The sequence below is a fragment of the Pundamilia nyererei genome, unplaced genomic scaffold, assembly GCF_000239375.1.
Source record: "Pundamilia nyererei isolate P.nyererei 1_Seehausen unplaced genomic scaffold, PunNye1.0 scaffold00127, whole genome shotgun sequence".
Lineage (NCBI taxonomy): Eukaryota > Metazoa > Chordata > Actinopteri > Cichliformes > Cichlidae > Pundamilia > Pundamilia nyererei.
Genome location: NW_005187528.1, coordinates 673,237 through 697,036, shown reverse-complemented (window position 1 = coordinate 697,036; position 23,800 = coordinate 673,237). Strand labels below are relative to the sequence as shown.

The 23,800-nt window shown below is 37.5% G+C and overlaps 1 protein-coding gene across 3 annotated transcripts in view; it reads right to left on the bottom strand.

Annotated features, from left to right (window-relative positions):
• Nucleotides 1-23,800, bottom strand: part of ksr2 (kinase suppressor of ras 2) — a 108,913-nt gene that overhangs the window by 8,085 nt on the left and 77,028 nt on the right. For 2 of the 3 annotated variants that reach the window (XM_013913349.1, XM_013913350.1), the window contains 9 exons: nucleotides 23,587-23,628; nucleotides 19,200-19,269; nucleotides 14,960-15,008; nucleotides 13,620-13,981; nucleotides 10,203-10,299; nucleotides 9,980-10,113; nucleotides 5,047-5,181; nucleotides 3,351-3,480; nucleotides 7-1,047 (listed from right to left, as the gene is read on the bottom strand). In XM_013913349.1, the coding sequence (XP_013768803.1) occupies nucleotides 901-1,047; nucleotides 3,351-3,480; nucleotides 5,047-5,181; nucleotides 9,980-10,113; nucleotides 10,203-10,299; nucleotides 13,620-13,981; nucleotides 14,960-15,008; nucleotides 19,200-19,269; nucleotides 23,587-23,628 (1,166 nt within the window). In that variant the 3' untranslated portion in view covers nucleotides 7-900. Of the gene's footprint in view, nucleotides 1-6; nucleotides 1,048-3,350; nucleotides 3,481-5,046; nucleotides 5,182-9,979; nucleotides 10,114-10,202; nucleotides 10,300-13,619; nucleotides 13,982-14,959; nucleotides 15,009-19,199; nucleotides 19,270-23,586; nucleotides 23,629-23,800 lie in introns of those variants that run through there. The other variant, XM_005743061.2, reaches the window with a different exon arrangement.

Genomic DNA, 23,800 nt, shown 5'->3' with positions numbered 1-23,800 from the left:
GGCTCAGTGACAGCACTACCGAAAGGTAATTAGTTCAGCTGACGAAAACTACATTTCAAGTGTCAGCAATTTCACAGAACATCGTCAAGTAGGGGATTCCTGGTCTGACCGGTGGCTTTTTTTTTTCTTTTTCTTTTTTTTCCCAAAGGCTGTTATTGTTCAAACATCTAGCTTATGTTCACAGGCAATATTCAAAGCACAGGCTGATCAGAGAACAGTCTCCCATCAAAGAACTGGGCAAACACATCCCCACACAAACAGGGATGCTGGCTTCTTCACATTCAAATGGTACGGTGTAAATAAAAGGGCATTTTCAGTTAGACAAAACATTTGAGACAAAGATGAAACCTGGACATCCACACATGAGACAATGAGGTAACGCTGACAAAATGGTCTACACATTTGACAAACATAAGGAATGGCAACATAATGTTATGAATATATACAATATGTGATGTTCAACGTTTACACTCATTCGAACCAAACGAGAATAAAACATGGAAAAAAAACACAAAAAACAACATTTGTTCAAAACTTTTTTTTTTAAGTCCAGGATGACGTGATCTGTTTGAAATTACAAGCAAGATACAGCCAAGAAATAAATATAATGACGGGAACAAGTCAATAGTAAAAGACAAAAAGATAAAGGAAATATATCCAGTATGGTGTGAATCAAACCAAAGAAAATATGAGTCCCGACTGCTTTGAGAAACTGGACAGTCAACGTATCTGTACACACACATGCCAACATTCCATGAAAATACACACAGCACGGGCAGTTTTCATCACTGGGCTGGCTTTTGGATTCAGTGCATTCTTTAAGGAGGTGGGTTATTTATGTGGAGTTATGGCGGCTGCTTTTTTATACTTGCTGATTGTTTGCCGTTTTATGTCCCTAACTTATTTGACATACTCAGCTGACTTCCAGAAGTGCCCTGGGTGGGAAAGGCGGCGGTTCCTTTTTGGCAACTTTTCCAGTAAATCTACCAGCTTGGAGAAGCTGGGTCGCTCCTCTGGCTTGTATGCCCAGCAGAGGAGCAGAATATCCTGGAAAGCAAAGACACAGAAAAAAAACTAATTATTTGATCTTTTTCAGGTGCTTATGTGATGAAAGAAACAGGTGTGTCCAGGTTGTCTAAAAACTTCATGAAGCTAGTTGGTGTAATTTGGCCTGATTATCTGATAGTGAACTGTAACACAAGCAGACCCAGCAATGGTTTTGACTTACATTTCATACATGCAAACAAGGCTGGCTGGCATATGAGCTAAACCAAGAAGATTGAAATTTGTTCCTTAAGCTGGGCTACACAACCTAAGTGTGCAATCTGTAAAGAAATATTTTCATTCAAATGGCATTTGACAAACTTTACAACCACATAAGGGACTATCAAGACGAATGCAAAGACAAAGCCAAATATCTTCAAACAAAGGACAGTGTTTCCAACCTGACTGTGAAATCTGACTTGACACCCTTAAAATATTAGCACACTGTCATCTTTACAGAGATTTTTCAATTTCAATTAAAAGCATTCTTCAAATACCTTTTGTTGGTGTCATGTGAAAATCTACTTCAGATGAATCCAACCTGCGATTGCTTGAGCTGTTTCTACACATAAACTCATTACAAAGTGAGGAGAATCAGGACACTGTCTCCGGTCGCCTTTCTCACATTACTTTAAACCCAAATAAGATGACTGAACTCAGACAAGTTAAAGCAAATGATTGCCTTTAATTTTTCAAGTTGATGAACTTGAAAGTCAAGTGTTTATGCTACATGTAGTATTTAATTACCGTTTAATTTAAGTATTTACAAAGTCATAAGCTCTTTTCGAGCCCAACATATAACATTTCTCCCACATTTTGCAGATGGGAGAAATGTGCCTTTTAACATATGCTTTATATATGCTGGGAAAGACCCGAGTCTTAATTTATTGACTAAAACCTAACAAAATAGCATCAGAAAAAGCAAAAGTAAAATAAAATGCAAAAAAGAGGGGGAAAAAAGAATAAGTCATCTCAGTTGGGATGAAAAACTCTGATTTAAAGTCCATGTGATTAAAGTATCTGCCACCTCACCTGCCTCCTGAGGCAATGTTATGACAAGTTTAGATTTCCCTCACATCGGAATACTGAATGGATATCCCTAATCATGGAAAGGGGCTAGCAGCTGCATTAACATTTCTAACAAAGTGTCCATACATGCTAAGCTGGGAGTCAGAATGTCATGGAAGTCAACATTAATATACTCAAGTCAATAAAAATTTAACCTCAATGGCAGATATAATATATATATATGTACACATACAAATATATGCACATACAAATATATACACATACACACATATGTGTGTGTCTTTATTTTCTTTCTTTTTCTTTTTTATCTATTTAGTTTTTTACACTAAAACAATGTAATATTACAATTTCACTGCTTTAGGTAGACAAAAGTAATGTTAACTAATTAACTTCCTAATAAAATATTTAAAAAGATGTATTAGTCCTTTGACTGGCATGAAACTTTAATGGTAAGTGATGACTCATGCTTGACAAGCATCAGCACAGCAGTTTAAGGTTCACTTCACAGGTCTTCATTTTAGCACTGAGCAGGGTATCACTCTGTACATTAGTGACTGTGCTAACATGGGGACCGTAATTAACCCAACAGCTCACTTCATTCATGCTACCACAGCATCACTAGTCTAACAGGAAGAACTAAAAAAACCAATTATGCAAATGAACTGTAAACATACTTTGCTCCATTATAACAGAACATCTACTCAGGAAAATCTATTATTAAGAGACAAGTGCGGACTAGCAGACAGATAGCAGAAATGGTACAGTAAAATGAAGTTATACTTGGAGTTTACTTAATCTGCTTCATTTACTTAACAACAACAGAAAAAGTGACAAAAACGTAATAATTAAATTCAAAGAATGTTTTGAAAATTTTCACACTACTTAATCTTTTTACTAATTTAAACATTTTGGTTTACAATAGCACACAGCAGGAGAATCTTCACACCAAATGCATTCTCTGAAAATAGTCAATTTGGCTAAGGCAGGGGTGCTTCATGGGGAGACAATTACACTAGACAGCTACTTGCTCTCATGGGATCAATCACGCATTGCATAAACTTTGCAACTGGGAGCCAGAGGAGTAAAGACATCTACACTTTTACATAAAGCTCTGACAGATGATGTACCACATGTGTGAAAATGACCTTCCTGTCTTTATCAGGCAAGGTAATCTTTCAATGAGTGCTTAAACACGAAAATTATAAAGTAGCTAATTTTGAAGGAAAAGGTGATTCATGAATAGTGAAAAGTTAAAAAGAAAAAAAAGAAGCTCTTACTAATATCTCCTTCCCCATGCCAGTTTGTGCAAGATTGGGTTTCATCCCACTGCCGATCTGCCATATGATCACCTCTGCTGGTTGACTCTTGTAAGGCCATTCACGTGCGTGTAATTCGTACCAGATGGTGCTGAGAAGACAAAGAAGCAAAGTAGATCAGTGTTTTAAACTATCTGGTCATAAGAATAACAGCGTCTTCGAAAAACACCTATGGAGGATTCTTATCCAGGCAAGAGTAAGGACAACTATAAACTGACAAACTTTATTTTTGCAGTTGAATAAGCAGCTGTAGATGATGCATAATTGGATCGTGGTATGTGCAAAAGCATGATTTTGTGGATGACTTTTTGTCAGTTTAAATTTTTTGAAAAACAATTAAGCTAAAAAAACAGTACATTTTTAATTACTACTCATGGAAAATTAGCATTCACTACCTTCCCTGTGCAAATAAGGTGTTTTCATTCTGCTCCTGCGTGTCGAGTTTGAGTAGAATAAAAATAGCTCTTTGCCAGGAGTAAGGGGAAAAAGATGATGGCTGATTGGTGATGAATATGCAAAAAAGCCACGAGGGTCACCTCTAGGTAACACAAATGCTAACAGAGCAGCTGGACATGGTGCACCAGTGTTGCACTCTTCTTCCCTTTAGAATAATATAGTGATGAGACCTCCATATGGGGAACCATCTGAGAAAGCAATTGTGTTAGGAGTCAACAGAGCAGGGTCCACCCCCTCAAATGAAGCAGTAATGTCACTGGAGAAAGAACAGGAGCCAGGGGGGCTTTTTTAATCAAGTTAGGATGAATTTAAAATTGGGCTTCAGAGGAGGAGCTGGAGGACACCTCGGTTTGAGAAACCTGAGTGACACTCAGACAGGAAATCTGTATGTAATAATGGAAAAAAATCAGTGAGATGTTTTCGACCAAAAGGAGCGCATGGAAAAATACATCATGCGTCTGAGCACACCTTCAGTCACACTTCTATTCAGTCCTCCTGCTTAGACGACTCCTTTCGTTTCTCACCATCACTATTGCAATTATTCAACCTGCAATTATTCAATCACTTTTGCACATTTGCAAAGGCAACCCCCTCTTGGTTCGCATTATTTGCTCAAATAAGATTTTAACACACACGGATGCACCAGTCGCTAATCAGTGTGCATTTTATACTTCAATTCGTTTTCCCAGTGTTCTGCTGTCTTTCAGCTGCTATTGCTTATTTGTGCATTACCCTAGCCCATCTTTATCATAAATATAGATCCAATCACTCAGTATTTCAGTCAAATCACGTAGATTAAGTGTTTATTAATCAGGTGAGCAATGCCAAGTGGAGTCTATGCCAAAATCATAATTTTACATAATTAGGTTTTAACACTGTTAATCCCATTTTCAGTAAATGCTTATGAAATGGATGTATAAAGACTGGAAATAGCATAAAAATGTTTCATTTATTATATCAGATTACTATATTATACATGTCTTTGCACACTAGTCTTTGTACAGCAGTAAAAAATCTCTATCTATAATGAGATCTTAAAAGTGTTAATGAGAGTTGCCTCATGTGGTGCAGAGTATTTATTAAGTTCACACACATATTTGGAGTTTGTAAACCCTCTTTGTCAACAGTCTGCTATAATCCTCCAGGCTCGGATGCCGTCTGGACAAACAAACTAGGGGGCATCTGGTAAGAGGACTCTCACCCAAAAGCAAAGACATCTGACTGCTTGGAGAAAGGAAGCTTGTCCTCTTCTGTTTCTGGAGAGAGCTGCTGGATGATTTCAGGGGCTAGGTGGCACAACCAGCCGTTGGGGATCCTCAGTTTATCTTCTCTGCGGCTGTAGAGAGAGAAAATGTGCAGATGGAGACTTGTCAGGGCTTATTGATCTACTGTATCATGCTGCCAAGCTATTACACTGATTCATTTTCATTATAGAACACTGTAGATACAAAAACCACCAATAAGATGAATCTGTAATCCTTTTCAATTACTGTTTCATATAGCTGAGCGTCATTGTTGCTGTTGCATTACTGGTAAGTTGGTGTAATTGCCATTCTATTTTATAAACATCATCTTTTACTTTTCTGTTTAACTGTTACAGTGGTTTTATCTTTGAAATAAATTGGTGATGTGTAAATGACAGTTTTCAAAGTTTTTGCAAGTCACACTGCAGGAAATTAAGTCTTGATCACAATCTGTGTTAAAGTTTTGAAGCGCATCAGATTGTGGATTTAAAATCCACTGAATTGCAACGCTACAACATAAAAACAAGAAAAGGAGATAAACAAAGACTTATCATTGTCTTACTCTCAATGTACAGTTCTTATGTTTTAACAACACAACCAAAATATGCACAGCTCTTACCTTATTGCCGTCACTTGAATTCGTGAAACTTGTTATGATTAGTGTGTGCGTTACCCATGCTAAGATGGCACACTTATGTTACGCTGATAATGGCAATATATCCTAATGTCAGCAGATGTTGTTAGAATGCTAGTGAGTGAAATTTGATCATTATTCATAGTCACAGTGGTCAAAACTACATAAAGTGCTCTGGCTAGTATTTATCATAATTGTCCAAACAGATCAGCCAGCTGTGAGGGTGACAATTTAATAAAATCACTGCTTCAAAACAAGTGACAGGGAAATAATCTTACTTCTTTTCACCAGTATTTAACTGAGAGCCATGCTAGGCTCAGTGAGACTCTGCTGACCCTGCCGCGCGGTCATGTAGGCTCTCCACAAGCTTGGTTTTCTGTTCTTTGTGTGTTTGGATTAAAGAATGTTAGCTACCGCTCACCGCTCGTCTGCAGGCTTTATTTAAATGGAAAACTTCCACAACACCATGAAGATCTTTCATCACAAAAAAGCTCTAATTACCTTCTATAAAACAAGATTAGAGGTATTTGGGGGGTTTTGTTAACTTTGGGAATGACCAGCTTTCTCCAGTTTATGCCAAACTAAGCAGCTACAGATCATAGCTTCATATTTATAATGCAGATGTCATAATGACATCATTTTGCTTCAAATGAGATGCCAAATAAGCTTATTTTTTCAAACAGAAAATGCTGATGTTGTTGCTGTTAATATATTGGCATTTGGTCTGCTTTTAAAAACACTAAATGTAACCACAGATTAAAAATGACTTATCCCTTTCAACGAGTGCAATTACTACAAGTGCAAGTACATCGTCGAAGTTTTGAACACCATATCTGTTTTAATGATAATATCTCGCAGTAAGCTTCCAGTGTTTATGCTATACAAAACTCATTAACACTTGGCTCTAGTGTCATGATGAATTGCAGATTTGAGAGAGATGAACATGCAAACATCAATATGAATAGCCACTGCTTTGGGTGTTCTCAGTACCACGAATACCACTGTTGATTTTACCCTCCTCATTTCCTCTAGCTCCTCTCTGTTTTATTTCTCAAGCTTCTTGTTGATTTTATGTTCCTTCTTCCTGGTATAGTAATCATTTGGTATAGCAATATCTATCTACCATGTCCAGTTCGTTAGTATCACCTGTTTGTCCGTCTGTATCTGGAAGTCCCACAAGATTTTAGCTCAGACATTCTTAACTACCCTAGGGGGCATATCCCATTTTGATTTAGGAACTTGTCACAGATGTTCTTGTATAATATTCCAGCCTGGTGGCCTTGCCTGGTGTGGTAGACCCCAGCCTTTATTGATCTAGTGCTTAGAGCTTGTTCCTGCACTGCAATAATTATTTTTCTCAATTTTCTGCTGGGTGAGGTATTCACTAGGCACATAATCAGGTGTGGCCATCTTCCTGATTAATTCATAGATATATGTTGTTTCATCATGGATAGTGGCCCTAAGACTTTCTCTAGTCCTTGGCCTTCTTCTTTCTGCTTAGCCTTAGTCTCAGAGTTGAGGGGTGACAGCTTCCTTGGAGTTTTCTTGTCTTGATGTCAGTGGCTTCTATCTGCTGCTTTGGCTAGCAGGGTATCTGATCACTGGCACTGCTGATTGCCCAAATCTTGTTCTTCCCATTCAGCTAACTCCTTAGGACTTGCCTTACTCATGGGAGATATTTGGTAATTGCGGCTTTCCTAGCAAGCTCTTCATGACTCCCATTTGCTTCCCAGGTACTTGTAGCTGTCTTCAGTGTCTGCAATGTTCCCTTCTGGTAGTGCAATCGCCTCCATTCTGATTGTGTTTCCTCTTTTTGTTGCCATCCAACTACACTTCTCCAGTTCAACTGTAGATAAAGTATTGCAATTTCAGGAGCAGGAACACGCCTCCAAACATGCTCCTTCCAGTTCTCATCTATATAGGTTCCCTCAGTTCTACAAGCTGTTCATTCTCGTTTACGTGCCTCACCCTCCCTCCCCTTTTCAATCCTTTAACTTCTTCACTTCTATTTAGTACATGGGGATCTGCCAGGCCCTGGAGCCGCCGCCAGTCCCCTTCAAGGCCTTTCCCAAACCGCAGCTCAATTCATGCCCAAGCCATTCAACTTTACCTACTAAAACGTTATCAAACCTAAAATGAGGACATGGGCCCAGCTAGTGAAATGGCAGCCCGAATTCTGTAGATCCTAGTCGTGTGCATCGGTGGTATAGAGCTTGATGTCATCGATATAGAGGAGAAGGCTGACATTTGCTCTATGCAGTAGTCAGTATCCTAGTTAATGATTTATCTGAGGTTATTTAAATCTATGCAGAACAACAATGGTGACAAAATATAAACACACTTATGCAACTAGCTTAAGGTTTACCTCCAGTGTTTTTCGCCACATCCCCCACTGAATTCCTGTTGAAGGCTCTTAGGGTCCTGTTGATCAGTTCTAAGCATTCCAGGATCCATTTGTGAGACACTGAGTCATAGGCATTCTTGTAGTCAATCCAGGCAGTCCACAGGTTGGTCAGTCTGGTCTTACAGTCTCAAATGACTGATCTGCTACCAGTAGTTGGTGCTATGCTGATTCCTTTCCAGCCCAAACTGATGAACTGAGCCATGTGCTTGTTCATCTCAGCCACTATGATGCCTGACAAGGCACTAATGCAGATTATCGGCTAGTAGTTGGATGGAACTAGGCCCTTCTGGGGATCCTTGACTATCAGGACTGGTTTTCAGTTAGCCATTCCAGGTGGGTCTCATCCATTAGCAGCGGCCAGATGTTCATGGACCACAGTTAGTTTCTTTAGTCAGTAGGTGTGAATCACATCAGGTCCTGGTACTATCCAGCTTCATGCTTGAAGTTGTTTCTTTTATATCTGTCACTCTCATGGTTACTGGGTCCTGTTCAAGGAAGTTGCTGTGACCTTCTCTTAGATTTGCAAGCCACTGAGCATTGTTGTAACGTGTTGCAATATTCTCCCATATGCTTTTCCAGTATTGCTCTGTGTTCAGCCTTGGTGGGGTTGCTCTCCTATTGTCCTCCACCACTGAGAGTACACCTTGGATGGTTCAATGGAGAACAGCTAGTTTATTCTTCTGGCTTCTATCCCTCTGGTATAACTGAAGATGTGCAGAGGTCAGTCTTTGGTTGGGCGTTTCTAAGGCCTCAGGTATGAGCAGGTTGTTGTACTTCTCAGGTAACCCTTTCTTCATCACACTTTTACTATAGTTTTAATAATTTTGCTAACTTCCCTTTACTACCTTGAGCTTATAGCAAAGCAAGGATCACTGTTGGGATATATGAACTAGTTGGTTTTAGTGATGGTCGCAGTAGGGATTGTCTATAATGCTGCATTCACATCTCTTAGTAGATTTTCAGAGGGTACTTCATGTAGTCATGTAGTCAGACTCCAGGTTTCTAGCTTAGCCATGATCTTCTCTTTTAGGTCAGCTCCATTAACACCTCCAACCTCCAACCCACCAGTTCTTCTTGGGGCTCTGTACCTAATTTTGGAGGGTGGTAATGATGATATCTCCCCCTGGATCTGATAGTATGTGTTGTACCTTGTCAATCTCTAGTTACAATGCAATTGTTTCTTACAGATGTTGAAACACTGAGCTACTAGTTGTTTTGATGTTAGTCTAGATGTTGGGTGTCATATATATATATTTTTTCATTGGCATGGGAAATAATTTTGAGCATTTTAACCATTGCTGATGATTCACAGAACAAATAGTTCGGCTGTACTGTTTGTAAGGGCAAATTTATCCAGCCATTATTGAATTTATTTGCTCCTCCTTGACCTGGTTACTCATGTTTTCTTTATATCTTGGACATTTCTGTTTAACCCTGTTTGAGTTCTTGAGGGGACAAGTGTGAAGCTTTTATGGGAACTGTAATTACTTACAGAAAAAAAAAACAGTTTTCAATTATTTGCGCATGAATGTAATCTTAATGGCAACCGTTATGTAAATTAGACATGTTGGAACAGAGGTTTTCAAAAACAGAAAAGGAAGCATCACCATTCATTATAATTGAACAGTGTTAAAAAGTGTATGCAGTAATAATAAAAAAAGTAGGGTTTAAATACATAACAAGATGACATTTTCATCACACAAATGTGCAGCGTATCCACTGCATGGACCAAAGGTTTTGTTGTCTCTGCACTACACGTGTCAGAACTTTCAGCTTCTCTCCAAGACTAATTAATGTATTGCAAATGCTAACGAAAGCATTCCTGTCCCATAAGTGTATTGAACATAATTACCTGCCAGCCTGCAGAACTCCAGATATGGTGAAGAGCCCAAAGTCAGTGATGACGACTTTGCCATTGTCATAAAACACATTCTTGGACTTCATGTCTTTGTGTAAGATCCCCTTTGCGTGGAGGTAGCCCATCCCCTGAGGACAGAGAGAGGGAGGGAGGGTGGGACACCTTGTAATACATTCTGCTGAAGTGTTTTGGAGAAATCAGTGCAGAGTTATTTTACCTTGACCATCTCTTGCGCAATCTGTCGTGTCTTGTTAACATCCAGGACAACTTTGGCATCTCGCACTACAGAATAAAGTGTCCTGCCTTTACAAAAGCTGGAAAAGACAGTAAAATTCAGGGTTTACATCAATGCCAATAGGTAATACAAATTTGATAAAATCACTACATTATTTAGATGTTACAAGTCAATCTTAAAAAATTCCTTTCGAAACTTTTAAATGAGTATTTTCAGCTTAGTTTGTCACTGGTTTCCTGTCATTCCAATATGTCTCAATCATGCTTTGTACATCAACGTTGCAAAGAGAAGTGATTCATTAAGCTTGTAGAAAGCAACTGATAAGTGCAGGGCTAAAACCTCGTATACAAAGAAATTAAAATAAAGGACTCCCGTACTGCTCTCCTAAGAATAAAAGAAAAAAATTCATACAAGATAAGTGAATATGGTAAATGGACTGATACTTATATATTGCTTCTAACAGAGAATTCAAAATTGTTTTGAAATCATATTTTAAATGAAATGGAGCAAAGAAGCAGAAGAAGCAGGGAACTGGAGCTGCACTATTTTACACACATATCGTGCCTTTCTGTCCTCATTTCATATACCAAACATGGCCTCCGATTTTGGTGGTCTAGTTAAGCTACAAAAAATCTCCAATGTGTCCCTCTTACATGTCAGTGTCCACTGCCCAGCATTGCAGCCTACTATTTAAACCCCTCCACTGCCCCAGTATCCACCTGTAAACTCAGGGGAATAGTTAATTATAAACCCCCAATTTTACTTGCATATTGATGAGTGGTGAGCTGGGTGCCTAGACTGTGAACACACACTATGCTGTGCTGCTGTAATTAATCATCAAAGTATCAACAAGCGCCTGACATGTTTCCACTTCATCTAATCCTCATCTTTTAAATGTTCAGTGTTACATAAACAGAAAAAATATTTGTCTAGAAGTTCACAAGTGTGCATTACTGGAGTTTGAGACACTGTTAGAGGATAAAATGCCATCCTATGAACTAAAAGCGAAGTTCACTGTAAGCCAGAATGGAGCTAGACTGTATTTCAGCTAGACAATGTGATATTTCTGGAGGGGTGCCATCAAAATGGCATTTTAATAGGCAGCTCAACAAACACCCCCTGCCTCACACTTGAAGCCCTCAACCCCGACTGTGCCATGCAGGTGACCAACAAAGGACCCGAAGCTAACAGCTCATACATATTCATTCCTGAAACAATCTCATGACAGCCTCATTTTTTATATTTAAAACCTCTCTTTACACGTCTTTTATTAAACACAGAAATCTAACTAACAAATGCTGGCTGGTTAAATCTAAATTTTTATGCAGACATTATGTTTTATGACAGTTACTTTTATACCTACGGCAAATATGATATGGATAATCTAGTCTAAGAAGAAAGGGTGTATTTAATGGAAGACAAGATGATGGAGAACTAATGAGTCCACCTTAACATTCTGAAAATCACCTTTGTGCTTCAAAATGAATTATGCAATTTACATGAATAAAATCCAGCAGTAATATCACTGTATCCTCTATGCCCAACAAAATCAACCAACATAAAGGAAAAAGTTAAAGGAAAACATTTCAATTAATATTTATGTTCCTATTAATGCAGCCTGAAATCTTTAATAAACCAGTGTGCTTCGTTTTGCACTTTGGTCTACATGATTAATATGAAGACTATTTTGTAGTAACTTTTTTTTATCCTTGTGGTGTGAGAAGCAGAGTATTAGTGGATAACAAAGCCACCTGTTGCACTGACATTCGCTATTATTTTCAGCAATCACCAGCGAGGATTTCTGAGAAGCAGCCAGCTCACCTGTTAGCTCCCCTGTGCATACAGCAATTTCAACTGGCATCAGATGCAATATCTCAGAAATCATACAACTGGTCATTTAAAACAGTAAATATGATGGAAGGGATTAGTGCATTTGTGCTAAAGCATATTTAAAGTTGTACATTTAGTAAGAGATGGACAGTCCCTTCAAAACAAATATATGCAGAGACAATGTATAAAAATTGCAAGACTTCCTTGTTGTTCACAGCCTATGTAGATGACAATAGGACGGGCAATAATTTCTTTCTGAACGTCATTAGCTCTGCTAATTAATTAAATGAGAGTACTTCTCGTGATGTTCTTTAACAAGAAAACAACCTTTCTCTTAATTGTTATAAGTGGCAAAATACTTACAGTACTTAAATCTGCCTAAAAGTAAACACTAATACATGAAATAATTAAAGAGAGAGAAATCTTCACGTCCACTCTAACCTCATATTATCTGCTGTTGCACTGTAGTGAAGACAAATGCACTATTGCTATGGTGAGTGGTTGGTTCATCTATTCAGCAACAGCAGCAGCCTGCTCTAATCATAACCTCTCCACATCCCATTGTCAGACACTCTAAACTCATATTTCTAAAGGAGGGAAGGTCTGTGGCTGATCTAGAATGAATGCTAGGTGACCAGGACTGACTGTCAAAGCCATAAAATGGTCATTCTCTCAAGTTCAGAAGCAGACCAAACTACACATTTTAGAGCTGTGAAAATGATGAACGGATGGATGGATGGACGGACGGACGGACACACAGACAGTTACCCTGGTTAGAGTTGTATAATTTTTTTCCCTACAGATAACCCATATGAACATTTCTGCATTTTATCTGCGATGATCCATTTATGGAGTCTCATTATATTGCTTTTTATAATTGCACTGTACTTTCATTTGTTTTATGGTCAGCATTCTTTTCATTGCCATCTGTATATTATTTTTGCAGCCTGCTCAAACATGAAAGCTCAAATGAACCATTGTGTACTATAACATATTCTAATATAGGGCTATTGATGGACACCATTATGACTGCAATTATAAAGAACAATAGAGGTCGTTTTAAAAAGTTCTTCAAACTCAACTTGTATTATTTTAAAGTGGCACTTTAACTGACCTTTTAGGCCATGCAAATATTGTAGTTTCCTTATTATTCAATATTATTTCTGGACATTAAACTATAAGACATGACATGTTTACAAGTTAATTCTTTAAGGTACTCAGATTACTTTCTCATTAATTCTGAAATTCAAGTCATTTTTTATTTAGTTTCTAAATTAAGTAATCTGTTGCTGGTAAACTGTTTGCTTGTATCTCTTTTTCTTTGCTGCCACGTAACAAAACAAAATATAAAATCCTCAGTGCATTTGTTCATGTTTCTCTCCTAGTCCTTAACAGGTAGCTACATTCAAGTGTTCATTAGCTGCTTTTTGTAGTGAAGCTCAGCTTGTGAGCCGGTAGAGAGGACAATCACACAATATAGCAAACAGTACTTAAGTGTGATCAATGTCTGTCAGAGGTGTAGAGCTTTATCAAGAACACCTTAATTCAAACTTAGATCTTTATCCTTACCTGGTAATGATGGCCAGATGTGGTGGGCTCATGCAGGCCCCCATAAAGAGCACCACATTTTCATGGCGAGTGTTTCGGTAGGCCATCACCTCACGTTTGAAGGCCTTCAGCTGGTCTTCGTTATCACGCTCAATGTCAATTAAGCGAATGGCGACCTCGCCATGCCATCGTCCATGGAAAACCTTTCCAAAGCGACCCTTACCAATCATCTCCCCAATCTCTAGTTGCTCAAAGGGGATGTCCCATTCCTGCAGGAAGATACTGGTCTGACTGGCCTTACGTGGGAAGTTTCGAGCCGACAGGAGCGACAAGTTCATCTCCTCAAACTCATCACCAGAGTCCTCATCATTGCCTTCCTCATTCTGTGATAAAGCAAAATTGAACTGTGGGTAGCTTGAATTTCCTACACATGTATGGAATCAAAATGCCATTATACACAAAAAGATAGTGTTAAATCATTCCAGCAAGATAGCAGATGGATGTTTTATTATTTTTCTTATACAAATGCCATTTAAGAGAAGCATAATTATCGGCAAAAAGCTTCTCCAACCCACCAAGCTTTAGATGTAGCAAAAGCTCTGTATTCCCAGGATGAACCGTTTTTATCAGATGGTAATGTCAATTTTTCACTTTATACATACATACATACATAAATAAATCATCTTTCCTTGTAACAATATATATTTTACAATGAGTATAGCATATGATGTGATATATTTTAGCTTATAAGTAAATGTATTGAGTACTATTTTACTTATAAACAGGATTGTTTATGAAAAAAAAACAAACACATACTGTATGTCTGTGTTGCCTCTATATATAATGATTTTTCTGTGGCTGTTTGCACTTGAAATACTGACTGTTTAGACTGTTACCAATAAAAAATAGACTGATAAAAAAAAGGGAAAACAACCACAGGGAAAAGTGGTTGATTTACTCTGATTTGATTTTAAATATAATGCACCGCAAGAGAGAAAATGACCTACTCCAAGGCGCCTGCTGGAATATCATTCAACGCAATCTGCATCACATTTTCTCAAATTATATCATTGTTATAGAAATAGCAATGACGAAGAGCGAAGATGTCTTTTCCTTCTTGTTGCTTTTGACGCATAACTTACCTAAAGGCTCCTCACAGAGCTGAGACAAATTATGCTAAATGAGAGAACAACGCAAATGACTGTGACAAGTGTTGGTGAGAGTGGTATTTAGTCTTCATTCGCATTCACCAGCAATTACACACTGATATTACTGGCATAATTGTCAGTACTATCAGCAATGCAAGGACTGAACAAAACTAGATCCGCACACGCTGAAAGCACAACAAAGGTCATACTCACGTCTGATGTAGGTTCAACTTCGATTTGAAGCAAAGGGTTGCCCTCATTGCTAAAATAAAAAGGAGGAAGAGAAGAAATATATTCATAAGGAAAAATATCTTTGCAGGTTTTAAATTCTTTATTGAGTGTATACATTGATTGTGTAGTATTAGTATTAGTATAAGCATGTTCTAAAGCCATCTATATGTATGTGCATCTGAAACCAAAGTATTTCCATGTAAAACGCTTTGAGATTCAGTGCTATATAAAGAAAACTGAACTGAACTGAGTTAGTATTGCTGTAATATCTGTATGTTTCAAATAGTTATTATATTAAATAGTTTTCATGCGTGCTGGGAGCAGAGATGGTTTTGCGGTAGATATCAGTAATGTAGCCTCTACACAGAGATGTGGTACTCACACGTATGATCAGACAGGCTGATTTTTATCTGGACGACTATTGTGTGTGCACTGATGTGTGTCATTCCATATGATGTGTCACCACTATAACCTCTAAATCATTTCACAAGCAGATAATGAATATGTCTGAATACCATCTGTGGATGGCAATATACTAACGCCTGTGTCATATTAAGTCATGACAAATGTTTAGGTTCTCACAATAGTTTCCAACTATCGAGGAAGCAGAAAAGTAAACACAAAAAAGAATCAAAGATCACTACAAAAACTACAACAAGAACTGCTGTTGCAGTTTTTTGTCTCTATACCCAGATGAACTGATTGCACCTGCACCTGATATATCCTAATTGGCAATAGATAACTTCTCTTGACACCCTTTCCCCTGTGTGTCTGTCACAAAGACTGAATTGCGCTCTGTTTACAACACCTGGTTGTCTCTGACTAAAAAGTAGGAATTTTCTTTGTTTTGTTTTTTGCTTTTTGTTTTTAAAGTTGCTATTAAAGTAGAAATGACTGAATGTCATTTGTGATGCCTTTTGGGTGCTGGAGCCCTCTCCATGGATTAAAATGCTTGTCCAGGGTTCACTGCTGTTTTGTTTTGTTTGTACTTCTTTGTACCACTTTCACAACATTTTTTTTTCTTTTACAATGTGTTACTTTGCTGTCAGTCGATTCAACTTCCTACAGAATAACAGCAATAGATCAGTCTCGTGTTCCTGAGAGATTAAAAGTGCATATCAGAACCAGTGATTTTGGCCAGTGTTAAACCGATCTCGGTACTTAGCATGAGAATGGCACATGAATATTTTTAAAAAGGTCTGAACCCAGAATCATTAAGCACCAATGAAGCTCTGAAGGTCTGGAATATTTGGTTTTAGTGATACTTTTTGTGCACTTTTAAACAATGCAATAAATATCTGCAGGCAGCTCTGAGACCTGCAATTTAAAAGCTGCATGCCACCTTATTTTCTGAGCCGGTAACCTTTCTATTGTGCTTTTACCTAGACACCAAAGAAGAGACATGCTGTAGATTCAGAATCCCATTATAACACATAAGGTCTTTTATAGAGGCCATTTCAATGACTATGAGATGAGCTGGTCTTTGTGAATAGATATTTTGTTATTAGATTTGTCTTATTTTAAACATTAAAAACCAATATTTCTTTTCTGATATTTCTAAATACTAGATACAGATTTTTTTTTTATTGTTTACCTCTCGCAACTAGTCTATCTCCAGTGTTTACTTTATTATTAATCGTGTTTCCTTTTGTCAGTGTGTTTTTCAGGAGTTACATTTTATTTTTGTATTTTTTTTTTCATTCTTTAGCATAATTTTTCTTGGCAATGTGTCTTTTTTCATCAAAAAAAGCTATTATTTTTATTTTTGCACACATTACAATAAAAAGAATTACTGAACCCCATTATGCTGTGAATCATCTGCAATGTCTCAGGTGGCAAAAACACAATGATACTGAGACCATTTAATAGATAAATAACTACAATGTGAACAGGGGGAAATGTAAGAGAGAGGTCTTCTCATTAGTGGCAGCCTTTTTCTGACCCTAATTTTTATTTTCACATTCATTTTACGAGTTTTTAAGTGCATTTGCACCCTGTGCCCTTATTAATTTCTGACCCAGGCGTGTACATTGTCACCTACAGCCACTCACATGACATAAATGAACCCGTTTCCCTTATTCCACTCAACCCCCACTGTCCACATAATCGTCTGTGTAACATCAGTGTATAACTCCCCACATTCTATGGTATATTAACACTTGTTCGCAGAGCAACCCTTGACTGAAAAGACCATAGGTGAGGCAGCATATAAAATAATGTGATTCCTGTGGCGCCAAGGGCTGCTACCACCGGTTCGATCTCTGCTCTAATGAGGGAATCCTGCAGGGCGTTCGGGTCTAAAACAGGCCCTCATTAACCCTGAGATGAAGCTATTAAGGGCAAAGAAATCTGCCAGCTGCCACTGTAAGAGCATACAAAGAAGGGACAGGAGGGCGATAGCATTAATTAAATCAGAAGAATGTGGGTTTTATAACCACGCTTATGCATTCCCATTTGTCAAAAAGGCAGGGAACGATGAACGGGAGTGAGAAAGGGGAAAAATGGAGAAAAGGTTGCCAAAGATATGGGTTTTTAAATGAGTTTTCTCTTGCTCTTTTCTCAAGAGATTCATGATTCCTAAATATTTAGCTGTATGTGAATGCCCAAATCAAGAATAAATACAGATATATTATATGTTAAGAATCCAAGGTAAATTATGATGCATTTATTGACTGAAACTAATGGAGAATTTTTTTGGGGGGCATTCAGGTCAGAGTGTGCAGCCTTATGAGTCAGCTAGCATTTCTCAGTAGTAGTTGTACATTTTGTTTTCTTAATTTACTGTGGTTCATGCCTTTTCATAACTTCCTACAAGCTGGCTCTGGTAGAATTTGTTCCCAAGTTATGAACATATTTCTATGAAAAGCAAAAATAAAATACAATGTCTCAAACCTTGAATGGTTAATATTGGGGGAACAGGTAATGACTCTTATCTATTTCCCCAAGAGAGAGTACAAGGGGCTTTTCTTTGTCATTTAATTAGTGTTTTATATACAGTCTCCTGCTGCTCTGATTTCAATAAATGTTAAAACCCCGTTTTTCTTGTTGACAAACTAATATCAAGTCTTTTAGTTCTTAGCTGTCACAGTCACATGGGTGTTGTTAATTGTTAAAAGCCTAATAACAAAATAGTTGGCTTTTCATTGTGGGCTGTACACATTTTCCTTTCCTGTATACCCTTTTGGCTGTGAATAAATTCAGTCTATTAGTCTCAATAAAAATGAATATTTTGTCCTCAGTGAGATGACAAAATTTGCCAGCTGCAACTCATTCACAATCAGCCCCGGAGTGTACACAGAGACCAGTATAACAACAAAACAAAACTCATATGCATGCATTTGGAGCACCTTGTGAAAAACTGACAGTGAAGCTTTACAGCTCAACGCCTGAATGTGGTTTCAAGATACAGAAAACAATATTTCGCGTCACATTATGGTGATTATGGTAATGAATGTAATGCTAAATGCTAAACTATCCCACACATGGAGTCTATTGTTATGTATGCATGCCATTATTTTTGTATGATTCCTATTATTTCCAGACTTTGCCTTCCTGTTTTTTAATCTCAAATCTGGCAGCTGCTGTATAAATGAGGCATGATGACACCAAAGACAGCGTGTACATGTACAGCCCCGTACCTCAGTGTAAAAGTCACACTTTCGATTTTTTCCCAGTCTTACTACCATGTTGATTTTTTTTTAAATATAATTATTTGTTCTTGATGAATCTACTCCAGTCTTTCAGCATGACCTGTATGTCATCACAACTGATCATCTTCCTATAGATTCTTGCCCCGTTTCATGCGATATATTGAGATCTGATTTAATTAACATCTGGGTCGAGAGGCATCTCATCACTAATCCTTCTCTTCCGGTTGTCTTCCTATGACCACTGGCTTCCTCAAAGAGCTAGTGAAAATCCACTTGGCATCCCAAGTGTAGCGTGAACTAAAGGCCATGCTAACATTAGTCTCTGAGTAATCATCATGTCGTCCCTCGCATTGAAATTGCCACCCAAATATCTTTGCTCCAATAAGTTCAACTTGGCCTCTGACCAACTACCCCAGAGAGAAAGGGGGAAGAGGGGAGGAGGAGAAGGAGAGAAAGCATGCAGATGAGGAAAAGGCAGACTGACAGAGAGAAAAGATGATTGGTAGTACTTTCTTTCTTTAAATGTATTCATGTGGTTCTACTGAACTATTTCTGTCATTGATTTTACTTACCCTGGTTCAGAAAGAACGGGATGCAGAATGACCTGCGGAGCTCGACTGGGAGGAGCCTCGGGAGCAACATCTGGAAGCATTCGAGTTACAACACATCAAATTAACGAATTGAAACAAAACTGCATTCATTAAAAGTCATTTTTAACATTGGTGGTGCTGCTTATCATGTAATAGAAAAGCTAGGGAACACCAGCTACAACAGAGCCACAGTGGTGACCGAAATACCAGCTGTGTCAAAACTGTGATACTATTACACAAGGCAAGAGTTTTTCTTTCCCAGTAAAATGCAGTAGTAGCAATGCTATCATCATTGTAAGCCTTCTGTTTTCAGCTATCATTGCTAACTATCATAATGGAAGAAGGAATACTATTATTCCAACTGTTGTTGTGATTTGGCGCTATATAAATAAAACTGAATTGAATTGAATTGAAGTATGGTGTAATATCCTACTTAATGACACAAGGTAACTCTTCCTACTGTACTTTGGAAAAAATAATTAAAGCATGATGACATCTACCATAGGGCTAATCCTGTGGCATTGCTATGAATAGGTGAAATCTGATGCCAAATTATAAATTAACTCCCATTAACCTCTCCTATTAAACAGGATTTGAAGACTTCCAGGGTGCCTGTGAGTACATGGAAATTTTCAAACACACTTGGCATCTACAATACTTATTCACACAATGAAATTATGACCTTCATTATGTCAACAAAGAGGATGACTGCCATTCAGTTTAAAGAGCACCTAAAAAAACTATGACTTTATAGATTCTAAATGTTTACACAGAATTTTTTCTTTGTGTGTAAAAGCTGTCTATAATGATATGCAGTGAATTGTGACACAAATTATGAAAGGCAACATGCATTCTGAAACTCTCACATAAATACATTCTCCTTTTACATCATTTTTATATCATTTTCTTTTTAATTCTCACATTCACCCCTTTTACTTATATATTTCAATGCACATATTCATACATTTTTATTCTGACATTTTTATATTTTTCCTCATATGTAGTTCTCATGCACATTAATTTAATATGCATTTAATTCTATAAAGGATGTGTGGACGTAAGAAGAAAAAGTGTAATTTATTTGTGTCTAACAAAAGAATACACTAGATGCTTAAAAGCACTGGACCACCTACATATGACATCGACAGGAATTGCCTAGTCATGCAAATGCATATTTAGTCAGCAGAGCTTGGCGAGATTGGAATGTAACTTTACGTGATCTATCACTTCTTGGCTAGGTTCCTATAGTTCCTAAATGCTTTGCAATAATACCACTTATAGTTCCAAATGGAAGAAATTTCATGAACTGACTTCTTGCTCAAATTCAACACAATCTTTAGAGTCTTTATTAGACCCATTCTTCTGTTTGCAAAGGCAGATTGTATGACTAAGTGCTCGATTTTATACACCTGTGGTAACTGGGGGCTCCAAACACAAGAAACAAGGAATACAGTGGAAATGGCATGCAGGTCATCCAATAAGAATTTACAGATTAAAAGATGAGCTGAGTGTAGATCAGTTATCACGTTGAGTTATTTTTTTACTCTAAGTGATGGTTGCTACATTGGCCTAAGCAAAGCTGACTTATTTTATTTTAGGTTCTTCATATATAAGATGTATTTTTTTGCAGGCATATGTTTGTCCTCCTACAATAAGAAAAAAAAACTATGTGATCAGCTAATGAAAATTACATGTTGTCTAACTAAACAAAACAGCAGTAAAGACATTTTTTAACATTTACACTTACATTTTATTATATCCAGGCTACTGACTATAAAGACAACACAGGTTCAGTGGGGCATGTGCAGAAGATTGACACTCATATCCATCTTCAGACAGTTTCACCAGTTCAACAGCTGCCTTCCTACCAGACTGTACTCCAGATTGTGGTTACTCCTCATCACTTGAGTGTGAGAGTTATTCATTCAAACTTCTGCCTTGAACCATCAAAGCTGTATCTCACCCAAATACAGCAGCACTTACAAAGCAGGTTCCTTTAGCCAGCAGCTAGTATGCTCATTGGAAATCTGCCCTTCTAGTTTCCAGCCTTCGATGTCATCATTTGGATGTACAACTTCAGTAGTTTTAACTCTGGCACTCACATCTCAAACTAGCTCAAGTTCGCACTGCCAGACTCCATTAAATAAAATTGCTTTGACAGTTTGATTTTTAAAATCAAGGATAATTTTTTAAGATGCATTATTAAACTTCATTGCAATATTTTTCATCATAAAAAAGCTTCCCACCATACATTTGTAGGAAATTTGCATGTATTTATTGTTAACATATGACTACAGGAATAAAATTATTTTTTCCCCACATTAATGGTGTAGATTTAATTGCAATGTTTGATTTGTCATCATTATGCTGTAATGTTTAGCAGTCAAATATGACTATTTTACTGCTGCAAAAGCCTTTAGGCAGATACTTCATGATACTGAAAACCATAATAAAGGCATTAGAATATTTTTGGAGGAAGCAGTATACTTACGATAAACACAAATAGAGCAACAAAAAATACATTTGTATATAAAATAAAATTAAGTCATAAATGGCTTACAGAATTAAAAAGATAAATCCCCAAACATATATTCCTATCACAACTTTAAAGTACGGTGAAATTGATGACAATCTTTGAAAAATGAAAAATCAAGCTGCATCTAAGATCTGGATCTTTGTCTGGTTTTCAGAAGTCACTAGAAAATGAATTCATCTAAGCATAGGGCCCTAATGTATTGATAGCGTCTGTATTTCTTGAACCATGAGATTCTCTGGGAATATGTAGCACCTATCTGCTCAATACATTTTAATACATGAATGTAATTTCAGTTGCTACTTAATTCTTGTCAGAGACCTGTATTCGTTAAATTGAATGTGTGTATCTGAGAACAAAGAATGTATAAGCATGGGAGTCCAAAGACTCATACGTAAGAGGTAAAATTATGTATGTATTGAAATGAGAAATATATATATATGTATGTGAAAGGAGATTGAAAGTAGCTACAAGCAGAATCTACACATACAATATGTAAACGGAGAATGTGTGTATGTAAGTGTTACAATTTATAAATATGAAAGGGAAATGGAAATATGTGCGAGTGAAGATTTATGCATGTGAAAAGAGAATATCTTGATGTGAGAGCATCAGAATGGCTTATATGGGCTCTTGTATCAAATGCTATATCTAAAGTTATATCCAGCATTTATTTTTCAACTCATCTGCTGTTTTCACTTAAATGCTTCGAAGATAGCTCTACAACCAAACTTTCTGACATTCTAATAGTGGTGATAACACCATATTCTGCTGTATGAAGCACATAGAAAATAGTTTGCATAACGTGTTATACTGGTGGAGATGCGAACAGGTTGGATTCTCCCAACTATTTTTTGCAAGCATTGATCTTCAACATGCAAGACAGAGTAAGGTCAGCTGTGCTGTTGTATCCACCTCTGAAAGACATCAGAGGATTCACTGCTAGACTTGTTGTCTGTATTGGCACACTTTGACTTTTTTTTTTAATGCAAAAACACAAAGAGTGAGCCACAGAAACTGTTCTCTTTGTAGCATGGTGCATTATAAGCTGGCACCATCTCCTCACAGCGAGGGACATGTTTTTATTTTCTGTGTGGAGTCTGCACTGATGTTGTTGTGGATTTGCTCCAAAGACCTGCAAGCCAACAGGGCTGAAAGCTCTAAACTGTCCAGTGTTGGGAATCGGAGGCCCTCATATAATGATATCGGTGATCCATTTGATATAATGTCAAATTTTGTGTATCCCATGCCAGCAGAATCTCTGCAGATATATACTCAACCCCACCAAAGCGAACACTTGTATGAAGACCACATATTACTACATTTTTGTAGTCTTTTCAGAATAAGAGAGAGCAGTAAATTTGAGATGACTAAGACATTACATCCATGTATAGATTTTTTTGATTGATGGTGAACAGTAAGAAGTTGATGTGTTGTTACATAGTTTATAAAGGTAGCTGAAGTAAAGAGCATGTGTGGCAACAATAATCAGAACATGCTGCAGCTTGCTGAGCACTATAATTATGCATTTCCAAAAATCTGTCTCTTCAAATTTCACTCTTTACCTAACACCACTCCAGCTTGTCTCAGCTATAATAACCTGCCAAATGAGCAAAGACTGTATGGTACCAGTGTGGGCAAGAGCAAAGCGTCTGGATATTGACAAATCATTAGGAAGCCCAAATGAGACAGCATGAGTGGGTGTAGAGATTTTTCAAGCAGGCCAAGGTGAGGGGATGAAAACCACCAACAACATCAAAAGGGCCCTCCTTACTCATCCTTGGCTAGATGCAATGCATTATAGGAAGGGGAAATAATCAATTTTGAGGTACTTACCGGGGAATATGAACTGTTGCTTGTATTTGAAATAACTGGAGGCTGTGGAAGGCAACAAGAAGAGCTAGAGTTTGATAAAAGTTGGGTAGACTGTCCAAGTTCACATGGCAATTTGTTAGTTTAGTATTCAAAGTCAAATTAGTTTGAACAAATCTATGTCGCAATATCTATTTATTTGAGTTCATAATTTCAACTCAAGGTTTGGTTCTCAATC